The sequence below is a fragment of the Gymnodraco acuticeps genome, unplaced genomic scaffold (assembly GCF_902827175.1).
Source record: "Gymnodraco acuticeps unplaced genomic scaffold, fGymAcu1.1, whole genome shotgun sequence".
Taxonomy (NCBI): domain Eukaryota; kingdom Metazoa; phylum Chordata; class Actinopteri; order Perciformes; family Bathydraconidae; genus Gymnodraco; species Gymnodraco acuticeps.
Window position 1 is genome coordinate 376,787 of NW_022990213.1, and position 19,445 is coordinate 396,231.

A 19,445-nucleotide genomic window follows, 5' to 3' on the forward strand; every position below is an offset into this window, starting at 1 on the left:
CCTTTTTGGCATAGAAAATAAATCATTTTCTGCTAATTAAATTTGAACAAAGATCAAAGGGAAAACAAATGATTCATGGTATTTAATATTTAGGAAATTCATACAATAACTTCCGCTCGATAAACGTTATTATTATTTGTATTATTATTATATGATATAATATATTATTATACTCTTCAGAGTATTAATACATAGCCCAATTATTAAAAACAAAACATGCTATATCAAATTTCCATAAGTGATCATATATTGAAAGCAGTGTGATAGTGAGTCATCATAATAGTCAATAAACTGCTATACATTTGGCTATATTTATATTAGGATCGCCAATTTTGGGGCCGATCGCCGATCCGATCGAGTGGGCGGGGCCTAAATGGAAGATTTAAACATCACTTTAAATCTTCCATTTAAAGTTATGTTTAAACTCAGTTAATGGGGCTCATTCACTGGAGCATCCACAAACAACAATCAACTTAATTATTACATTCCAATGATGTACATTATTCAAGTTTAATTCACTTTGGATAATAACACGGGAGAAATTAGCAGAAGCGCTCTCTTTTCCTCTCTCCCTCTCTCCCTCTCTCTCTCTCTTCCTCTCTCCCTCTCTCTCTCCTCCTCTCTCCCTCACCTGCCAGCCTGTCAGTATCTCATGCAGCTCACTGATCCAGTAGGCTACTAATGAATGACCCGACACTAGTGAATAATACATATATTTATAACTAGTTTAGCTAGTTCCAGAGGTAGATAAAATAGCTAAGTGTGTTAGGTCTAACTCTTGTGTTTCGCTCCGCTTACCGGTCCGGCGGGCGGAGCTGCAGGATTTCTGCTTCACACGTTGCATACCGCTGTTTTACTGTTCTTTTCGGACACCTTAAAATACTGCCAGACCGGTAAAGCCATTTTGGCGAGCTTGTTGTATGGAGGACGGAACATGACTTAACTATAAATAAATGTATGAAGAAATACAGGAATAAATAAATAAATACGTAAATAAATTATGGGTTAGGGTTAGGGCAATTATGACTTTCTTCTGGTATTATTACGACTTTATTCTTGAAATCTCTCTGGGGTTTTTTTCTTAGTGTGGCCCTAATACTCCGTGTATAACTTTGCCACAATTGTAATTTACTTGAGTATTTCCATTATATATATTTTATATCTACTGTATACTTCTACTCCACTACATTTTAGAGGAAAATTGTACTTTTTACTGTCCTACTTTTATTTAACACTTACAGTTACTATAGGCCTACTTATATTAAATACTTAGTTAGTTACAATTATATATAAAAAACACATGATATACGTAGGCCTATGTGATATGATGTACTAATAATTCTAATATTTTACAAAGTTTCTCAAATGTGCTGCACATAGACATGTTTAAAATACTTAAATCTTTGAATACACCTGTCGGTCATTAACTAAATCCAGTGGTAATCAAAAGATGTTCAGAAACGATGCAGGAATGTGGTACAATAATAAAAAAGTAAAAATAGTCAGCTAAAAGTGAGCTAAAATTAATGTATATATTCTTTGTTGTACCTTAACAATACAACTAATGCTATTAATACTTACTCAGCGGGGGTAATGTTAGCATCGGGACCATAGACTACTGTTAGCATCGGGACCATCGATCGGGACGCGCACCCAAGTTTCATTCACACATTCAACATTTCTCGGAATTTTCTAGTTAATATATTTTCCCCTGGCCAAAAGTCTTTCCTCAAAGGATTTTGAGACAGGTCCTTCGCATTTTCACTCAGGCAATGCAGACTGCTACCCCCATGGGTCCTGGACACACATACACACGTGTGCATGCACAGCAGCCATGGCGGACCTACAGATGAAGCTGCTCCGCAAGAAAATCCAGAAGAGAAGTGATAAAGACAAAGAGCGCAAACTGTTGAAGACGCAGGCAGAAGACAAAGAGACCGGTATGTCATGTACAACAAATATGATCTTGTTGCCTTTGTTTAGTGTTTCTGAAGGGGTGTCGAATGTACATGCTAGGCTAGCTACGTTAGCTTCTCACGAGAGGGATTTCAATCAGGAACTCATGTCACACCGGTTAAACTGTTTCATGACATTAGCTGGTTTTAATTTGTAACGATATATTTATCCGTGTGTCACCATAATTGGTTAACCATCACAATTTTAGATGTTTTAATTGTTGTAATGCTGCTAGCTAGCACTGGACAACATGAAAGTTCTCCTTACAGATGTTACAGCAGAAGGCCCAAAAGTATCACCCTTCACTGGCTTCCATGAACCTAAAGAAACGTTTTAAACACCCTGGAAGAAAAGTGAAGCATCATGAAGTCCATCAGAACTGCTCAAAGATCTTTCCATATCATGTGTGGTGTCAATTAAACTAAGTACTGTACTTAAGTAACATTTTGAGGGACTTGTACTTTTCTAATATATCAATTTGTTGCTAATTTGTACTTCTACCCCACTAATATTGGACTTTTTACCCCACTATATTTATTTATCACTTATTGGTTATGCATATATATATTAAAGAAAATACATTAAAGAAAATACTGAACTACTAATAAATCCAATTTTTCACAAAGTCTCTAAGATTTGCTCCACATTAACACGTTTAAAAAGATTATATTGCACACAAGTGTTAAACAGTTTACTTTTACTCCACTACATTTAATACCTTTAGTTACTTCACAGATGTGGATGAATTATGTTAAATCTAATCAAGTGTTAAATCAGACTTTAGTTCCACCTGGAGTAAATCCACAAGCTACCCTGCAGTATACAAAGTCATTCAAACTAGCTGCACCTTTACCAGCTTTGAGAACACTTTCATGATCAATCATTATAAAACATATGTGACCTGCTCTATCGAAATCAGTCGCATTGACCCGAAGACACATTTTGAGTTGTTTACACTGCTGGAAAGAGGATATTCCTAGCTTTCCAATTATATCAGGATTGTTTTTGGACTCCAAATATTAAGCAAAATGTGTCACATGATATAATGACTGTTACAGTCCTCATTTTGAGAAAAAGGCCTTCAAAGCTTCCTCTTCTCTGGAATCCATCGATCTGATTGATTATTAGCAAATGATCAAAGTAGTACGGAGGGAAGATATTTTCGTTGGGATTACTGGTCTGGGGGAAGCTCGCGAGTGTGTGTGTGTACGTATTTGTGTGTGTTGTGTTTGTTTCCCGGGGAGAACACTCACGAGAAACACCGGCTGTTGTTATGCCTGCTGTGACGTTAAGTTACTCCGTTCTCCGCTTGTAATTATGCCGAAGCTTCAAAGCTGTATTTATCATCTGAATTTGCCGAAACAAGTTTAATATTCTGAAAGCAAAGTTTAAAATAAAACACCTGAACCCCAATCTGAAATCAGATGAAAACAAACTGTAACGGACCCTGCCGTGTTATCTGTGATTACTATACGCCTTACATTCGTAATGTCAGCCGGAGGGAGGGGGGGGGAGCGGCGCTGCGGAACAGCAGAGGGAGAGGGAGAGCTGTCTTCTTCCCTTTACAAGCTTCAAACATGTATTTATCGTGTGATTTTGGAAATAAAAGTTCCATATTCTGAAAGCCAAGACTTTGTTTATTTAAAATCAAACAAAACACACGAACCCCGAAAAACTATTTTTTTACGCAAATCCACGTTTATTTTGAAATGAGCCGTTGCAACTTCCGACTGATTTCGAGAGAGCGGGTCACATAATAATATCATATTATTCTGAAATGGACCAATCTGTGGACTTTTGGCACTTTAAGTATATTTTGATGCAAATACTTTTCTACTTTTACTTGAGGAACATTTTGATTGCAGTAATTTTACTTGCAACAGAGTATTCCTTCACGCTGGTACTTCTACTTTCATTAAGTACACAATCTGAGTACTTTTCCACCTCTGCATATCATCTGGCTGATAGTGTGAATGTGTTGTGTTTCAATGTGTTGACAGCCAACGGGTTGGAAACGGGACCCGAAGCTGCCTGTAAGCCTGACGACAAACCCAAGAAACCCCAGCAGAAACAGGAGGTGACCCCCACTGAAGACGCTACTGCGAAGAAAAAGAGAAAGCTCGTGGACACGGCTGGATCACCAGGTAACACATGAGCAGTCTGCTAGCTTCACATTAAAAACTAAATATGTGTTTACCTGTGATGGCTAACCAACATGTTTCCAGTTGAGAAGAAAACCAAAACGGTGACTGAAGCAGACGATGACGATGAAGAGGAGGACGATGAAGAGGTGGAGACGAGAGCTGCATTAGCAGATGGAGAACAGGCTGCAGACAAACCAGAGGAAGCTGCAGATGATGATGAGAGCGGAGAGGAAGATGAGGAGGAGGACAAATCTGGAGAGGAAGATGATGAAGAGGAAGATCAACCTGAATTACCATCCGGCTTAACGGGTAAAGAAGAATTAGCTATCTGTTTAACCCACGGATGGGAGATGATAAGATTGTCTAAAAACCATTCCATTATTTATTCCTCTTAACGATCTGATTCTTTATCCTTTCCTAATAACCCTGTTGGGTGGAAATAAACCGCTGGTACAGACGAGGCCTTTTCATCGGTTTTACTTTGTAGTCGTTGTTTGCATACAAATATAGAATATTACCATTGTAAACAATTCTGCGTTTTAAACTGTCTTACATTTCTGTGAAGTTGTAATGTCAACAAGACGATAAGAAAACAGTCAGACTAAGTCTTTGCTTCATGACAATAGATGGGATGAACTTCTAAAGAAACACTTTACCCAAAGGGAAGGAGTCTCCTAACGTCTCGTCTTCTTTGACTCTTACCTGAGGAACATTCAGCAGGTGCCTTTATGTGTTGCCCGCTCAGTGTTGCCATCATGAAGCGGGTGTCAGCAAAGGCATACAGAGACTCTTGTGGTGGTCTTCGTGGGGGTCCCCAGTGATTCTCCTGACAGGACTCACTGCAAGCACACTGGATCTGACTAGTTTCCCAACCCTTTCCTGACATGCTGTGTTCCTATGCTTCATCTACGCCTTTCCTCTCAGCCCTCCACTGATGAACTGTTGTCTGCTATTACAGGAGCGTTTGAGGACACAGCCTTTACCTCTCTCTCTGAGCTGGTGAGTGACAACACGCTGAAAGCAGTGAAGGAGATGGGCTTTGAACACATGACTGAGATCCAGCACAAAAGTATTCGCCCCTTGCTGGAGGGAAGGTAAGCGTCACTCTGCTGTTACTCTGTAACGGACAGGTTTCTTGTTCTTAGGCTTTTAGGCATCAGTTTAATTCAGAAAGAAATGGAGAAGCTCCTGTCGTTTGGCTAGGACAGGGTTAGTCAAAGATATCACAGATGATGTGCCAGTCAAGTCTATGCGTAGCTTGATGGTTGTTAACACCGGTCCACAGACAGCGACTGCCTTTTTGTCACAGCAACACACTTGTTAGACCCTATAGAGTGCCACAGTGACGCGTCTTAAAACCCGGAAGGACGTGATCCGCCTCTTAAATGTGTGTCAACCACAGACCTTGCATTGCTTTTTTTGTCAAAGGAACCGGAAGTGGTAAAATGCTAACTTACTTCCGGGTTTTAGGACGCGTCACCGTGGCACTCTATTTTACACTTTATATATGAAAAGCAACTTATTCAGACCAACAAGGAAAAGGTGATTCAATTATTCAAATATATTTATTTCATTCCCATTAAACGTCACTTTAGTGTTGTCTTCATGAACGGTCTGCTTTTCTTCTCTGTAGGGATGTCCTGGCTGCTGCCAAGACAGGAAGTGGTAAGACCCTGGCCTTCCTCATCCCATCTATAGAGCTCATCTACAAACTCAAGTTCATGCCCAGGAACGGTGAGACTCCCGTTAATAGACAAATTGCTGAAACATTTCTTATTCCTTGTGTATCAAACGGTGTTCTGATGCTTCATACTGCCCCAACCCCCAGGCACAGGAGTGGTGATCCTCACGCCCACACGCGAGTTGGCGATGCAGACCTATGGTGTGCTGAAGGAGCTGATCCAGCATCACGTGCACACCTTCGGGCTGATCATGGGGGGCAGCAACCGCTCCGCTGAGGCCCAGAGGCTCGCCAACGGGGTCAACATCGTGGTGGCCACACCGGGCCGACTGCTGGACCACCTGCAGGTGAGCTCAGCCCCAGAACCACCACATGTACTGAGCATCACATATTCACCACACTGTAGAATTCATGGTATGACACATTGACTAAACGTTTAATCACCGTTTTATATTTTCCTTCTCTAAACTCTTATTGTGAATATGTGGATAAGATTATTCAAACTAAATAACATTGTGTGTTCAGAACACGCCCGGATTCATGTACAAGAACCTGCAGTGTCTCATCATTGATGAGGCCGACCGGATCCTAGAGGTGGGCTTCGAGGAGGAGCTGAAGCAGATCATCAAACTGCTGCCAAGTACGTACCCACCTGACTGTTGTACACATTTGTTGAAGGAGTATGTCAGCAATTTAGTGATCCACTTCCAGAGTTAGGACAGTAATTGACAGTTTGAAACAAAAAGCTCACAATCAAAACAGAAAATTAAGAAATATGTGTACTTTTAGTCCGTAATAAGCTTTTATATATTTAGACAATGTCCCGCCCGTCTGCCAAACAGACATATTTCTGTTATGTTATAGTATCCAAAAAGACACACATCACAGGCTGTGTTGACCTCGTTCCTCTGATCCACCTGCCGTCTCTGAGCCCCTGCCTATTGTCTGCTCTCCCCAGAGAAGAGACAGACCATGCTGTTTTCAGCCACGCAGACCCGGAAGGTGGAGGACCTGGCCCGTATCTCCCTGAAGAAGGAGCCGCTGTACGTGGGCGTGGATGACAACAAAGACAACGCCACAGTGGACGGCCTGGAGCAGGTAGGCTCTGCTGCTGTTTCTGTGAACGCAGAGCTGTACTGCCGCTCCGCAGCACTCTAAAGAAATGTCTCATGTTTCAGGGTTATGTGGTGTGCCCATCAGAGAAGCGCTTCCTGCTGCTCTTCACCTTCCTGAAGAAGAACCGCAAGAAGAAGCTCATGGTCTTCTTCTCCTCCTGCATGTCTGTGAAGTTCCACTACGAACTTCTCAACTACATCGACCTACCTGTCATGGCCATCCATGTAAGAAGCGCCACGTAGCTTCACATTAAGTTGTGTTGAGTCTGTCTCGTCTACAAAGCCAGTGGTAGTAACAAAGGTTCTTCTTCTCATTTCTAGGGCAAGCAGAAGCAGACCAAACGTACCACCACCTTCTTCCAGTTCTGCAACGCTGACTCGGGCATCCTGCTGTGTACTGACGTAGCTGCCAGAGGACTGGACATCCCCGAGGTGGACTGGATCGTCCAGTACGACCCCCCAGATGACCCCAAGGTATCAAAACGGCTCTTGTTATATCACATGATAATAATTGTTCAACACTTGATGTTTACTTTTGAATTAAGATGAAATGTTAGGAATCCTATTAAGCCTACCAACCCCCTCACAGGAGTACATCCACAGGGTGGGCCGGACAGCCAGAGGCATCAACGGCAAGGGCCACGCGCTGCTGATCCTCCGCCCCGAGGAGCTTGGCTTCCTGCGCTTCTTGAAGCAGGCCAAGGTAACATCTCTCTGCCCCATTAACATTCACCTGAAGGCCCACGTAAATCCATAATTTACTGTGTGTGTGAGATGGAGCGTTGGAGCTATGTGCAACTCAAGGCATATGCTCGAACAGGAGCTGCCTGGACGCTGCAATCATGTTGCGCACTATCCGTGCTGAGTGTGCTGACAATGTCCCACTGTCTGGCTTCCTGCATAAAGTCAAGTGCTCGGCGCAGTTGTGGCGAAATGTCGCTCCTCTGTTTTCATTTAAACAGCTCCTTATATCCGTTAGCGCAGCTAGCTAGCACCAGATGCTAACAACAACAATGCACGTAAGGTCTCTCTCTCGCTCGCTCGGGCCACACATACACACACCCTCCCGGTCCTCCCAACAGCCAGTCGGTGCCTGCCGGTGAGCGTGGAAGTGTGGTCTGCTGCAAGCGGGCGGCAGGAGCGGGGCTGTCAGCATCAGCTTGTAGATGGTATTTTAAACTCGATGCGCTCTGAAACTACGGGGCGGCCGAGGAAAAAAAATACACATGCGTTAAAATAATTAGGGCTCTGTAAATCTTTTTGATTCATTTCTGACATGCTATTTAGTTCATTGCATTTTACAAACATTAACTCTTGGATATTTGTTGTCCTAACTAGGGCTGGCTAGGAATCTAGGGCTTAAATCTTATATCATGATATCAATGATATGTATCACTATATAGCAGGTGTTAAATATAAAATATTGAGGTCAGGTGAATAATGTCAGTATGAACACTGTTTTCTGTCCAGGTCCCATTGAGTGAGTTTGACTTTTCTTGGGCTAAAATCTCTGACATCCAGTCCCAGGTGAGAACTTATCTCTCTTAGAACATTTAAATACATGTATATATGGTTTTTTGCCAGTTTAAGTTTAAACACACACTGTCTGCTGTTCTTCAGCTGGAGAAGCTGATAGAGAAGAACTACTACCTTCACAAGTCAGCGCAGGAGGCCTACAAGTCGTACGTGAGGGCTTACGACTCCCACTCGCTCAAACAGATCTACAGCGTGAACACCCTGAACCTCCCCATGGTGGCGCTGTCCTTCGGCTTCAAAGTTCCTCCATACGTCGATTTGAGTATCCTTTCCTGTGGTTTGTTTAATGTGTTGAGTCTGTCATGGCCTGTATCCCTCATTTCATGTGCAATGGTATAGAAATGTATAATAAACAGCTGAAGTTTCCCTTAATCCGGCTCCTCTCCAGACGTGCACGGCGGTAAAGGAGGAAAGCTGCAGAAGAGAGGCGGCGGAGGTGGCTTTGGATACCAGAAGTCCAAATTTGGGCAAAAGTCAAAAGTCTTTAAGCATGTGAGCAAAGGAAAGGGGGGTGACAAGAGGCAGTTCTCCCGCTGAAGACTGAACAGTGAACTCCTGGACTGATTCCTCCTCTGTGTTGAAGAACCGCCTTTTTTAGTACATGAACTTCCTGCTTTCTTAGGGCAGGCTCCAGCTGTCCTATATGTGTAACTGTGAACAAACATCATCGGGATGTGGTGTGATAAAGCTGCATTCCACTGTGGACTTCCTGTTCCAGAATATTAAATCTGTTGACTTTAAATATGTTAAGTTTGCCTCGTATTATGTAGACTTTGCTCATTACAATGAAGTAACGGATATAAACCATGAGGTGCTGATGTACATTTCTTTATTTTTCAACATCACATTTTTATCGATCTATTCCTGCAGAGCTGAGGGCTCTTATTAAACAGCGGCTCTGACCATTAGGGACATATTACATGGAACGTTTTATACACCTTTTTTAAAAGAGCAATGTGTAACCAGGCCACTTGCTCTAAAGAGATAAGGGGGGCAGCATTTCAACTCCAGTACCGGATCTATACAATCTAAAGTATACAACTCATAATCTTCACGTGTGGTGTCAGTCTATGGTTAGCGCTGGGCTGGTCTGTTGCTTTCAGTCTTTTTAATGTATTACATCCAAAGTAGCAGAAACGGTTGAATCACCAACACCGCCGCCTTCTTTGCAACCAGGAAACTATTTTGCGTAGATGAAGAAAGAAAAACTATTTTCTGCCACTTTAGTCCAATGAACACACTTTAAAAACATACAGACTCTAACATCAAGCGCGGAGCAGCTGTACTTTCTCGGGCTCATGTTGATTTAAGACCAGACTGGAAACAGTGAGTCATTATCACCTCGAGGAGCCAGGCACAGCTAGTCCGTTAGCATGCTAGCTTCAGCAAATATCTGCAACACAGTAATATCTTCACATTCTGTTGGTTCCATTTTTGAATGTGGTAAATTACATTTCTGGCAATATTTCACACATTGTGCCTTTGAAATATGTCAGACAATACAGTACCCAAATGCTAAATATATAAAAAGGTTAAACTTTCAGAAGACTAAATCTTGAGGTGTCTTCATCATTCAGGATGTGTATGATTGTTTATATGTAACTGACTAAATACAAAAACCCATGGAAACAATCGTAGTACCATGATGTTTTAATAGATTGTATAGGGGCTTCCTTTAGTCTTAGATTTGAGTAATGATCAACTCTCTCAAATAAATCATTCTTAAAAACATTAGGTTAATAAACCTTTGTTTAAATCCTGCATGGCTCATTATACACAGGATAAATGATAAAGTGCTGTTGTGAGTTAATGCAAATGTGTGTGCTAACATGTAGCATGTTTCCCCTCAATCTAGAAAGAAAATCATGGTAAAAATCCAGGAAACTAATTATGCCTGATATCCTTCACTCAGAAGATATCTCACTAATTTTAAGTTCTTCAAAAAATAAACCCCACTAACAGAGATGCTGAGCAGTAACCTTTTTCAAGCATTAGTCACACTAATCTTGTGCATCCCAAAGTTAAGAAAGAAGCACAAAGACATTAAAACGGTGTACACAACAATTAACAACAGTGTCACAGTGATGAGGTACAGTAGTGTGCCTGTTTGCTACCAACACCTGAGTTTGCTATGCCCAACAAGTCGAAGAAGGCAAATTCATAGATTTAAAAAAAGGATGCTTTAAGAACATTTTCTTTTCAGAAAAGAAAGAAAAGAAATTCCATAAATCCAAAAACGGTTCCATAGTGCTGCCCAGGTTGTGTCAGTCTTTAATGTGGCCGGCATAATCCTTCAGTCAGATGTGGGGTCCTACTGCTAGCTACATCATGCAGCCTTCACGTCCTTTATCCACTGGGAGCACATCACTCTTCCAGAGGTGCTGCCATTGTACGGCTCCATGATCCAGTTACAGCTGGGGATCTGTCAGGGGAAGGACAGTATTATCAGAGAGACTGTCACACAGATCGACAAAGTTCTTTTGGTTGGACATACGGTGACGGATAAAAATGTTTGAACCAAAACATGAACCCTGTGTGCATTTGCTCTGTCAGTTAGCATCTTAGCACAGCTACGGTTTGGAACAGGTCCGGCTCAGTCTGAATTCAGAGGTTCATAGGGACGGTTCACCCCAGAAATATATATTACATATTTTTCCTTTTATCTCTAATCAATCTGTCTTAGTGCGAGTGGCAGAGTGTGGGAGATATCCACCTTTTTTTCAAAATATTAGATTAGCAACAACAAAGGCAACAGCAATGTCTCCTTCCAGAAATCATGACCTGGTTATTCCAAAGACCTTGTTGAGAGCAGTTTAATGTAGGGACTACTTTATTTATACCAAACTACACCATGTGTTCCTTAGCGCAACACAGAAGAGGCTTCAGCTCAGTCATTCATAGGTGTAGTTTGGAAGAAGGAAAATAGTTCATACATCAAACTGCTCACAACAATGTTTAATTACATTATATTGTAGAGCTGGGGGAGACATCTCCAATACTCTGCATCCAACACAACAACTATCTAGATTGATAAATGGCCCTACAGGTGTTTGATTTTGGGATGAGCTGTACCTTTAAGACACCAAGTTACCCAGACTGCCTGTCTTTAACTTTAAACTGCAGCTTAACTAATGACATAACGTCTGGAAGAGTAATAAACACAGTAACATGCACACCCAAACAACATAAACAACATAGTAGGGCTAGAGCGACGCAGTTGATTCATTTGACAATAATACTCTGTTGTCTAATAACTGTAGTATTTAAACGAGTTATTTAAGAACTGTATTTACCATATAGCACTCCTTAAAAAGCTGGGGGATAAACCTGTCATTCATTGATTGAAACCATTTGTTCAATGAAGGCCAGGTTTTGTTTCAGAGAATTCTTCGAAGTGTAAAACATGTGTATTGAAAAACTGGTCGGTCAAACCCTTCAGAACAGTGTTAGTACAGCCTGGTAATGGGACCATGCCACAGTTAACCCTTCACAACATAAAGAAGCAGCCACACACACACAGCATGCAGCAATGTCGGACCTTAGAGGTCCGCTCTGATGTGGGGAGGGGGGGGAGGCACCCCCCAGGGTGTGCCGTTCATCTTCTTCCCTACACCTGTTGTCACTGAAGAAGAGAGCATCCGGAGGGATCAAACCAGACTATTACACTTGTTCACTGTTTGAGATTCAGGGAAAAATGCTACAAAGAACTGTACGTCACTGACGTTGTAATAACTCAATCCACTTTGTTATAGGACAAATATTTCAGATCTGTACCATTGGTATTGCAGCAGGGCTCGTTGGTCTCCCAGTTCATGGATCTCTGGACGGCTTTCTTCCAGCGAGCGTAGCGGAACTCGCTCTCTGAAGACGACACATACACCAGGGTCAGATTAGATGCAGATTTGTAAAAGACACACCGTCATGATGGTAACATCCACTAGATGGCAGCAGTGATGTGAACCCCTATGAGAGTCACATGCTGTGTATGGAGTGCCTCACACATTTCCTCCAGTTTATCCTCCTTACCATCAGGGTTGATCTGAGGTTCATATTTCTCAGATGTGACGTGTGGCAGATGACTCGGGCTCAGGCTCCACACCCCCACTGCTGCCCCAGCTGCCATGGCTGCCCCCAGAGCGGTGGTCTCTGACATGGTGGGCCGCACTGGAACAACATGAGCCAGACACACAGGAGACATGTTTTCAGTTAGGTACAGTCATATCCATTCATTCTACGAACTAGACAAGTTCATCATTTCATTTATATAAATGCTAAAATGTTTTTCATGTGGCAGATATTTAAGGAGGAACAATGTTTGAAATACCTGAGTTTATTTTTAATAATGCAATCTTCCAATGACCATTTTAATCATGATCCAAGATAGAAAAGTGGTAAGATGTATCCTGCTATGAGTAGGCTGGATGTTGTCATGCCAATTCAGTTTAAACTAATAATGTAATTTGGGTACACCGCTAAGTACACATCAGTTATCTTACCCTAATCTACAGCATTGAAGTCAACATCTGTGTGTGATTGTGTGCGTTTCCTTTGAACTGGGACAAAAGTCAGGACAGAGGGTTTAAAGTCCAGGTTCAATGATTGGTTACTCACAGTGACAAAACACTTTGAGAAGCTTTAGAGCTGTTGTTAGAGAACTTTGGTGAAGCTGTTGGTCCTGCCAGTGTTCGACTGATTCACCTTTTCTTTTAATGCAGTTATATAGGGACAGCTAAACCATTTCAATCCATGCAGCTGAACCAGAGAAAGGGGCAGTGTATATGTACATACTGCATACCACATACTCAATATGTATGCCCTTCATACTACACATTCAATTGTTGCCGTTACCATCACACTTCTCACACTGAAGTTCACTCAGTAACAACATGACTGAATCGATCATGTGACTGCATTGTCATGACATTACCGGTCCGAGCTACAGTTAATTTCAAAGTTTTTCACAGAAGCCCCATCAACATTTCACCTTCAATTTCATATTTTCTCGTACTATTTTAATGAATTTGAAAAAATAGAACTATTTGTGCCAAGTCAATATATTCTACTGTTCATTATAAAATGTGAGCTCCTCCTAATGGTTTTGCACCATCATTTGTAAAAAAACAGTCTGCCTTTCAGTGCACTATCGGACAGTCTGGTGGGCTGCAATGGATTCCAGGCAGTTTATTTTGTAAGCTCACAGCTCAAATGTTGACTAATAAACACCCGGACATTTCTCACTGACACGTCATCCACATAATGTGTTAATAATACATACTCAATTTACCACATACTTAGTTTAACGTATCTTAGTAAGCCAGTTCCAACAGAGCCTCTTTTACATCCACACATTCTTTCTTGTCAAAACCTGGAGTCTACATTACCCACAATGCAACCTACTGTTGCATTGTACCCATAAAAACCAAAACCGTTTCCTTCACCCACTCTGCTCCCTGGTTCACCCCCGAACTCCGTCTGATGAAAACCCGTGCCCGGCAACTTGAAAGACTACGCAATAAAACAGGGCTGAAGTCGAATAGTCCATTTAGCTTAGGAACCTTCCTAACGGAGTGAAATGACCCGGAAGTCCCTCAGTGGCAGCCATGATTAAGTGCCGTTCCAATTCTAGATGATCGGAAAGGAGGTTTCAAACTTCCTTTATAACCTCCTTTAGCTTAGGAACCACTGGACCTCCCTAACCGAAAGGAGAGGGGAAAATGCTGCCCCACAATGCCTTGCAGCCGCAGCATTTGCCGTCACACAACAGTCGGCCGTTCACGGAAACAACCGAGAAATGATATCATGAAAGTTACGGTGCTTATTGAGCATTTTAAAACGTATGTGGTAAGTTGCCAATGTGCTTTGTTTTGAACGTTCATCAGTATTATAATCAAAAAGAGAAATATGAACGTTAGTTTTTACTGAAATGATCAAATAAAGTCAACATCTCACAGTCTTTACTGAGCTGTGTGGGGTTTGTTCAACTTTTAAAAGATGTTTGAATGGTGATATACACAGTGATAGATGTTAAGGACTAACGTTTATAATAAATACATCTGTATTGATTTTAAGATCTTTTCATAGTTCATACAATCATACGTATTGGGATCATTTGTATTAACGTGGACCGGAGGGAGAGGGTGACGAGCAGAAGTTTCACTTTCCTTTTTTATTTCAATTCCAACTTTGGTCATGAAGAATATGTTTCTCTGTTGTCCACGTTCATAAAGCATAAAACAACAGCATCAGAGCACGGTGCAGAGTCTCTAGATGAGTTTACAGTAGTCCCTCATTCTTATTGAACATCCATGTTGTAGTCCGCTGTATAGAAAACTGTAGTTTCCATAGTTTCCCCACAGCAGCAGACGCACATTCATGACGTCCGCTGGCGCATCATAAACACGTCGGATAGTGAAAGTGCAGTCGGATTCTCTAAAGTACCGCAGTCTCTTCTCCTAAGTCCTTTTGAATTCTCCTATCCACTATCCCTTAACCGCGTGACGTTTCACTCAGAGGTCAAGGAATAGACGATAGGGTTAGACGTCAGGAGCTGATTTTTGGATTATCCGACCGCAACCCGGGGCTCACGATTCATTCTCAAACCTACAAGGACCACCTACAGCAATACAAAGATGCCCTCTCCCATGCCCGCACCACCACACTCTGGAAACCCCAAAATACTCTTCTCCACAATAAACAAACTCCTCAGCCCCCTGGACACCACCTCTTAGTCATTCACAGTCGACAAATGCAGCTCTTTTCTCACATTTTTTCAAAGCAAAATAGACAACATTTATAGCAGCTTAACCACCACCACACCAGCTCCCCCTCAAGCCACCTGCCCCCCCTTATCCTGCCATCCCCTGTCCCAGTTCTCCCCTGTCTCCCCTACTGACCTCTCTGATCTCCTCACAGGGATGAAAACTGCCACCTGGACCCCATCCCCTCCAGCTTTGTTAAGGCCTGAGCTTCCTACTCTCTGTTCTCTCCTCACTGCAACAAACTCCTCCCTGTCTTCTGGCACCGTCCGACCATCCCTCAAAATAGCTGCCATCACCCCTATTCTGAAAAAACCCGGACTCAACCCTGACAACCCTAATAACTTCAGACCAATCTCAAACTGACCCTTTCTGTCAAAAGTTCTGGAACGCGCTGTAGCGTCACAACTCAAGTATCACCTCTCCACCAATAACCTCTATGAAACTTTTCAATCCGGATTCCGCTCAAACCACAGCACCGAAACCGCACTCCTCAAAATCACAAATGACCTTCTCCTCTCCTCTGACGCCGGTAACTTCAACATCCTCATCCTCCTTGACCTTAGCGCTGCCTTTGACACCATCAATCACTCCATCCTCCTCACCCGTCTTGAAACCACCTTCAACATCACCGGCACTGCCCTCTCTTGGTTCACATCATACCACTGACAGAAACCAGTTAATCTACATCAATAACTGCAAATCCCCCACCGCTCCCCTCCCCCAAGGTTCTGTTCTCGGCCCCCTCCTCTTCATCCTCTACCTGCCCCTTGGTCACTTAATCCGCCGTCATGGACTTCAATTCCACTGCTTTGTCATTACATTGCATTTAGCTGACGCTTTTATCCAAAGAGACTTACAATAAGTGCGTTCGACCAACAAAATACAAACTTGAAGAAAACAGAATCATATAAGTACATCAGGTTTCATAGAGCAAAAACATTTCAAGTGCTACTCAACTGGCTTTAGATAAGCCAGTCCTTTATTAGTATAAAAGTGCTTTGTTAATAGTTCTATCGCTCGAAGTGGAGTCGAAAGAGATGAGTTTTCAGTCTGCGCCGGAAGGTGTGTAAGCTTTCTGCTGTCCTGATGTCAATGGGGAGCTCATTCCACCATTTTGGAGCCAGGATAGCAAACCCACATGTTTTTGCTGATGGGAACTTGGGTCCCCCTCGAAGTGCGGGTGCAGCGAGTCGTTTGGCTGATGCAGAGCGTAGTGCACGCGCTGGGGTGTACGGTTTAACCATGTCCTGGATGTAGGAAGGGCCAGATTCATTCGCAGCATGGTACGCAAGTACCATTGTCTTGAAGTGGATTCTAGCAGTTACTGGAAGCCAGTAAAGGGAGCGGAGGAGCGGCGTGGTGTGGGAGAATTTAGGAAGGTTGAAGACCAGACGAGCCGCTGCATTCTGGATGAGCTGCAGAGGTCGGATGGCACATGCAGGTAGACCAGCCAGGAGGGAGTTGCAGTAGTCTAGGCGTGAGATGACGAGAGCCTGGACCAGAACCTGAGTCGCTTTCTGTGTCAGCTGGGGACGTATCTTCCTGATGTTGTAAAGCGTGTATCTGCAGCAGCGGGTTGTAGCAGCGATGTTTGCAGTGAAGGACAGTTTGTTATCTAGGATCACACCCAGATTCCTTGCAGTCTGAGTCGGGGAAACAACAGAGGTGCCGATGTTGATTGTTAGGTCAAGAGTGGGACAATCTTTTCCCGGAAGGAAAAGCAGTTCAGTCTTGTCAAGGTTGAGCTTGAGGTGGTGAGCAGACATCCACTGAGAGATGTCAGCTAGACAAGCAGAGATGCGTGCGACGACCTGGGTCTCTGGAAAGGACAGAATTAATTGGGTGTCGTCAGCGTAGCAGTGGTATGAAAAACCATGCGGGCTAATGACAGATCCGAGCGAGTTTGTGTACAAGGAGAAGAGGAGGGGACCAAGAACAGAGCCCTGAGGGACCCTTGTAGTTAATTGACAAGGGTCAGACTCCGACCCTCTCCAAGTAACCCTGTAGGTGCGGTCTCTGAGGTATGAGGTGAGGAGGGAAAGTGCAGAGCCTGAAACTCCAAGTTCTTGGAGAGTGCGAAGGAGGATCTGATGATTCACTGTGTCGAATGCAGCAGACAGGTCCAGAAGGATGATGACAGAGGAGAGGGAGGCTGCTTTAGCCGTGTGCAGTTCCTCAGAGACAGTAAGAAGGGCAGTTTCTGTGGAGTGACCTGCCTTGAAACCAGACTGGTGCGGATCTAGAAGGTTGTTCTGATGGAGATAACAGGAGAGTTGTTTAAAGACAGCGCGTTCAAGTGTTTTAGACAGGAACGGGAGGAGAGAGACAGGCCTGTAGTTTATAACATCAGACGGGTTGAGAGTGGGTTTCTTTAGGAGAGGGTTTCTTTAGGAGAGGGTTTACTCTTGCCTCCTTGAGACTGTTTGGAAAGTGACCAGAAGTTAGAGAAGTGTTGATGAAATGGGTGAGAAACGGTAGAATATCAGGAGCGATAGTCTGAAGGAGGTTTGAAGGGATAGGGTCCAGAGGACAGGTGGTAGGGCGGGCAGAGGTAATGAGGGTAAGAACCTCACTTGGAGAGAGAGGGGAAAAGGAGGTTAGTGTGTGGGTGGAAGGAGGGTCTGGTGACCCAGCGGTGAGTAAAGGTGAGTCAGAAAAAGAAGAGTGAATATCATCAACCTTTTTTTCAAAGTGGGTAACAAAGTCGCTTGACAGAAGTGAGGAGGGGGAAGGGGCTTTTGGGGGGGTCCAAGAGGGTGGAAACAATTGAAAATAGTTTTTTGGGATTGGAATAGGAAGATTGGATCTTATCTTGAAAGAAAGTGCTTTTTGCCTGAGAGATCGAAGCAGAGAAAGAGGAGAGGAGAGCTTGATAGGTTAGGAGGTCGTCACCGTTTCCGCTCTGCTGCCCGAAGGATGGTTCTATTAGCACGCAGTGCGTCATTTAGCCAGGGAGCAGGAGGGGACTGACGAGCCTGCCGAGATGTGAGAGGACAGAGCGAGTCCAGAGAGAATGAGAGAGTAGAGAGGAGAGTTTCTGCAGCAGAGTTTGGAGGCAGTAGTTGGAACGAGTCTGAGGAAGGGAGGGCTGAGAGCACCGATGAGGCAAGGGTAGAGGGGGAGAGGGAGCGAAGGCTACGGTGGACAGGTGCAGGATGAGAAGAGATTAGTTCGTTATGTTTGGAAAGGGGTAGAGAGAATGAAATGAAGAAGTGATCGGATGTGTGGAGCGGGTTTACAGAGAGGTTAGAAGTAGAGCAGTTCCTTGAGAATATGAGATCAAGGACATTGCCAGCTTTATGAGTCGGTGGGGACGGATACAGTGAGAAAGCAAAGGCGGTTAACAGAGATGTTAGTTCGTCTATCTTTCCTGTCTGGAGGTTGAAGTCTCCGAGAAGTACAGCGGGAGGGCCAGTTTCAGGGATGTGTGAGAAGAGATTATCTAATTCCTCCAAGAAGTCCCCCAAGGCGCCTGGTGGACGGTAGAGAACAACACTGGTTCATTGTATAGGATGGGTTACTGTGACGGCATGGAATTCAAAGGTGGAAGGAGTAAAGTTAGGTAGCTTGAAGAGGGAAAAGCTCCATTTGGGAGAGAGCAGGAGACCAGTGCCACCTCCTCTGCCAGTGGGTCTGGGTGTATGGGTGAAGGAATATGCTGTGGAGAGAGCTGCTGGGGTGGATGTGTTGGATGGAGTAATCCAGGTCTCAGTGAGAGCAAGGAAATCCAGAGACTGCAGGGAAGCGTAGCCAGAGATGAAGTCAGCCTTAGGAACAGCTGACTGGCAGTTCCACAGGCCACCTGAAACTAGATGTTGGATCTCAGTGGAGCATGTGGGATAGACGAGAGCAGGCCGGTTATATCGATTAGGAGATACACGGGGCCAGTGATAATAAAAAAAAAAAAAAAAGCTCACCACATCTACCCATAACTTCACCCTCAACATAGACGGCTTCCCAGTTCAAACCTCCCCTCACATCCGGAACCTAGGCATCATATTTGACCAAACCCTCTCCTTCAACCGATACATCAAGCAGATCACCAAGACAGCCTTCTTCCACCTCAAAAACATCGCCCGTCTACGTCCATCCCTCTCCCCCACTGCTGCAGAAACTCTCATCCACGCCTTCATCACCTTGCGCTATACAAGTATCATGTATTATATCTTATTGTAAGTCGCTTTGGATAAAAGCGTCAGCTAAATGCAATGTATTATTATTACTGTTGACCCTTTGTTCAGAGATTCAGAAACAC

At 43.5% G+C, this 19,445-nt stretch overlaps 3 protein-coding genes across 5 annotated transcripts in view; 1 reads left to right on the forward strand and 2 right to left on the reverse strand.

Moving 5' to 3' along the window:
- The window catches only part of LOC117547588 (actin-related protein 3-like), a 26,486-nt gene extending 24,760 nt beyond the window's left edge, over window positions 1-1,726 (reverse strand). Inside the window, exon 1 of one of the 2 annotated variants that reach the window (XM_034218409.1) lies at window positions 1,582-1,726. In XM_034218409.1, the coding sequence (XP_034074300.1) occupies window positions 1,582-1,664 (83 nt within the window). In that variant the 5' untranslated portion in view covers window positions 1,665-1,726. The remainder of the gene's footprint in view (window positions 1-1,581) is intronic. The other variant, XM_034218408.1, reaches the window with a different exon arrangement.
- Window positions 1,685-9,248, forward strand: ddx18 (DEAD (Asp-Glu-Ala-Asp) box polypeptide 18). Its single transcript, XM_034218404.1, has 14 exons — window positions 1,685-1,940; window positions 3,957-4,100; window positions 4,182-4,409; window positions 5,059-5,194; window positions 5,734-5,834; window positions 5,929-6,128; window positions 6,307-6,421; window positions 6,740-6,879; window positions 6,960-7,121; window positions 7,218-7,370; window positions 7,486-7,599; window positions 8,367-8,423; window positions 8,517-8,694; window positions 8,821-9,248. The coding sequence occupies exons 1-14, from the start codon at window positions 1,835-1,837 to the stop codon at window positions 8,967-8,969; spliced, it is 1,983 nt and encodes a 660-aa protein (XP_034074295.1). The 5' UTR covers window positions 1,685-1,834; the 3' UTR covers window positions 8,970-9,248.
- Window positions 9,245-19,445, reverse strand: part of LOC117547587 (glycerol kinase-like) — a 29,900-nt gene continuing 19,699 nt past the window's right edge. The window contains exons 17-20 of one of the 2 annotated variants that reach the window (XM_034218406.1): window positions 12,459-12,596; window positions 12,207-12,293; window positions 11,971-12,054; window positions 9,245-10,854 (exon numbers count right to left, since the gene is read on the reverse strand). In XM_034218406.1, coding sequence (XP_034074297.1) covers window positions 11,972-12,054; window positions 12,207-12,293; window positions 12,459-12,596 — 308 coding nt within the window. In that variant the 3' untranslated portion in view covers window positions 9,245-10,854; window position 11,971. The remainder of the gene's footprint in view (window positions 10,855-11,970; window positions 12,055-12,206; window positions 12,294-12,458; window positions 12,597-19,445) is intronic. The other variant, XM_034218407.1, reaches the window with a different exon arrangement.

What these genes read in the sequence shown, in the direction of transcription:
- ddx18 (XM_034218404.1), top strand. Translation starts at nt 1,835, where the DNA reads ATGGCGGACCTACAGATGAAGCTGCTCCGCAAGAAAATCCAGAAGAGA. An exon ending in CGCCCCTTGCTGGAGGGAAG is followed by an intron (nt 5,195 to 5,733) that starts GTAAGCGTCACT and finishes TCTTCTCTGTAG; the next exon opens with GGATGTCCTGGCTGCTGCCA. An exon ending in GCTTCTTGAAGCAGGCCAAG is followed by an intron (nt 7,600 to 8,366) that starts GTAACATCTCTC and finishes TTTTCTGTCCAG; the next exon opens with GTCCCATTGAGTGAGTTTGA.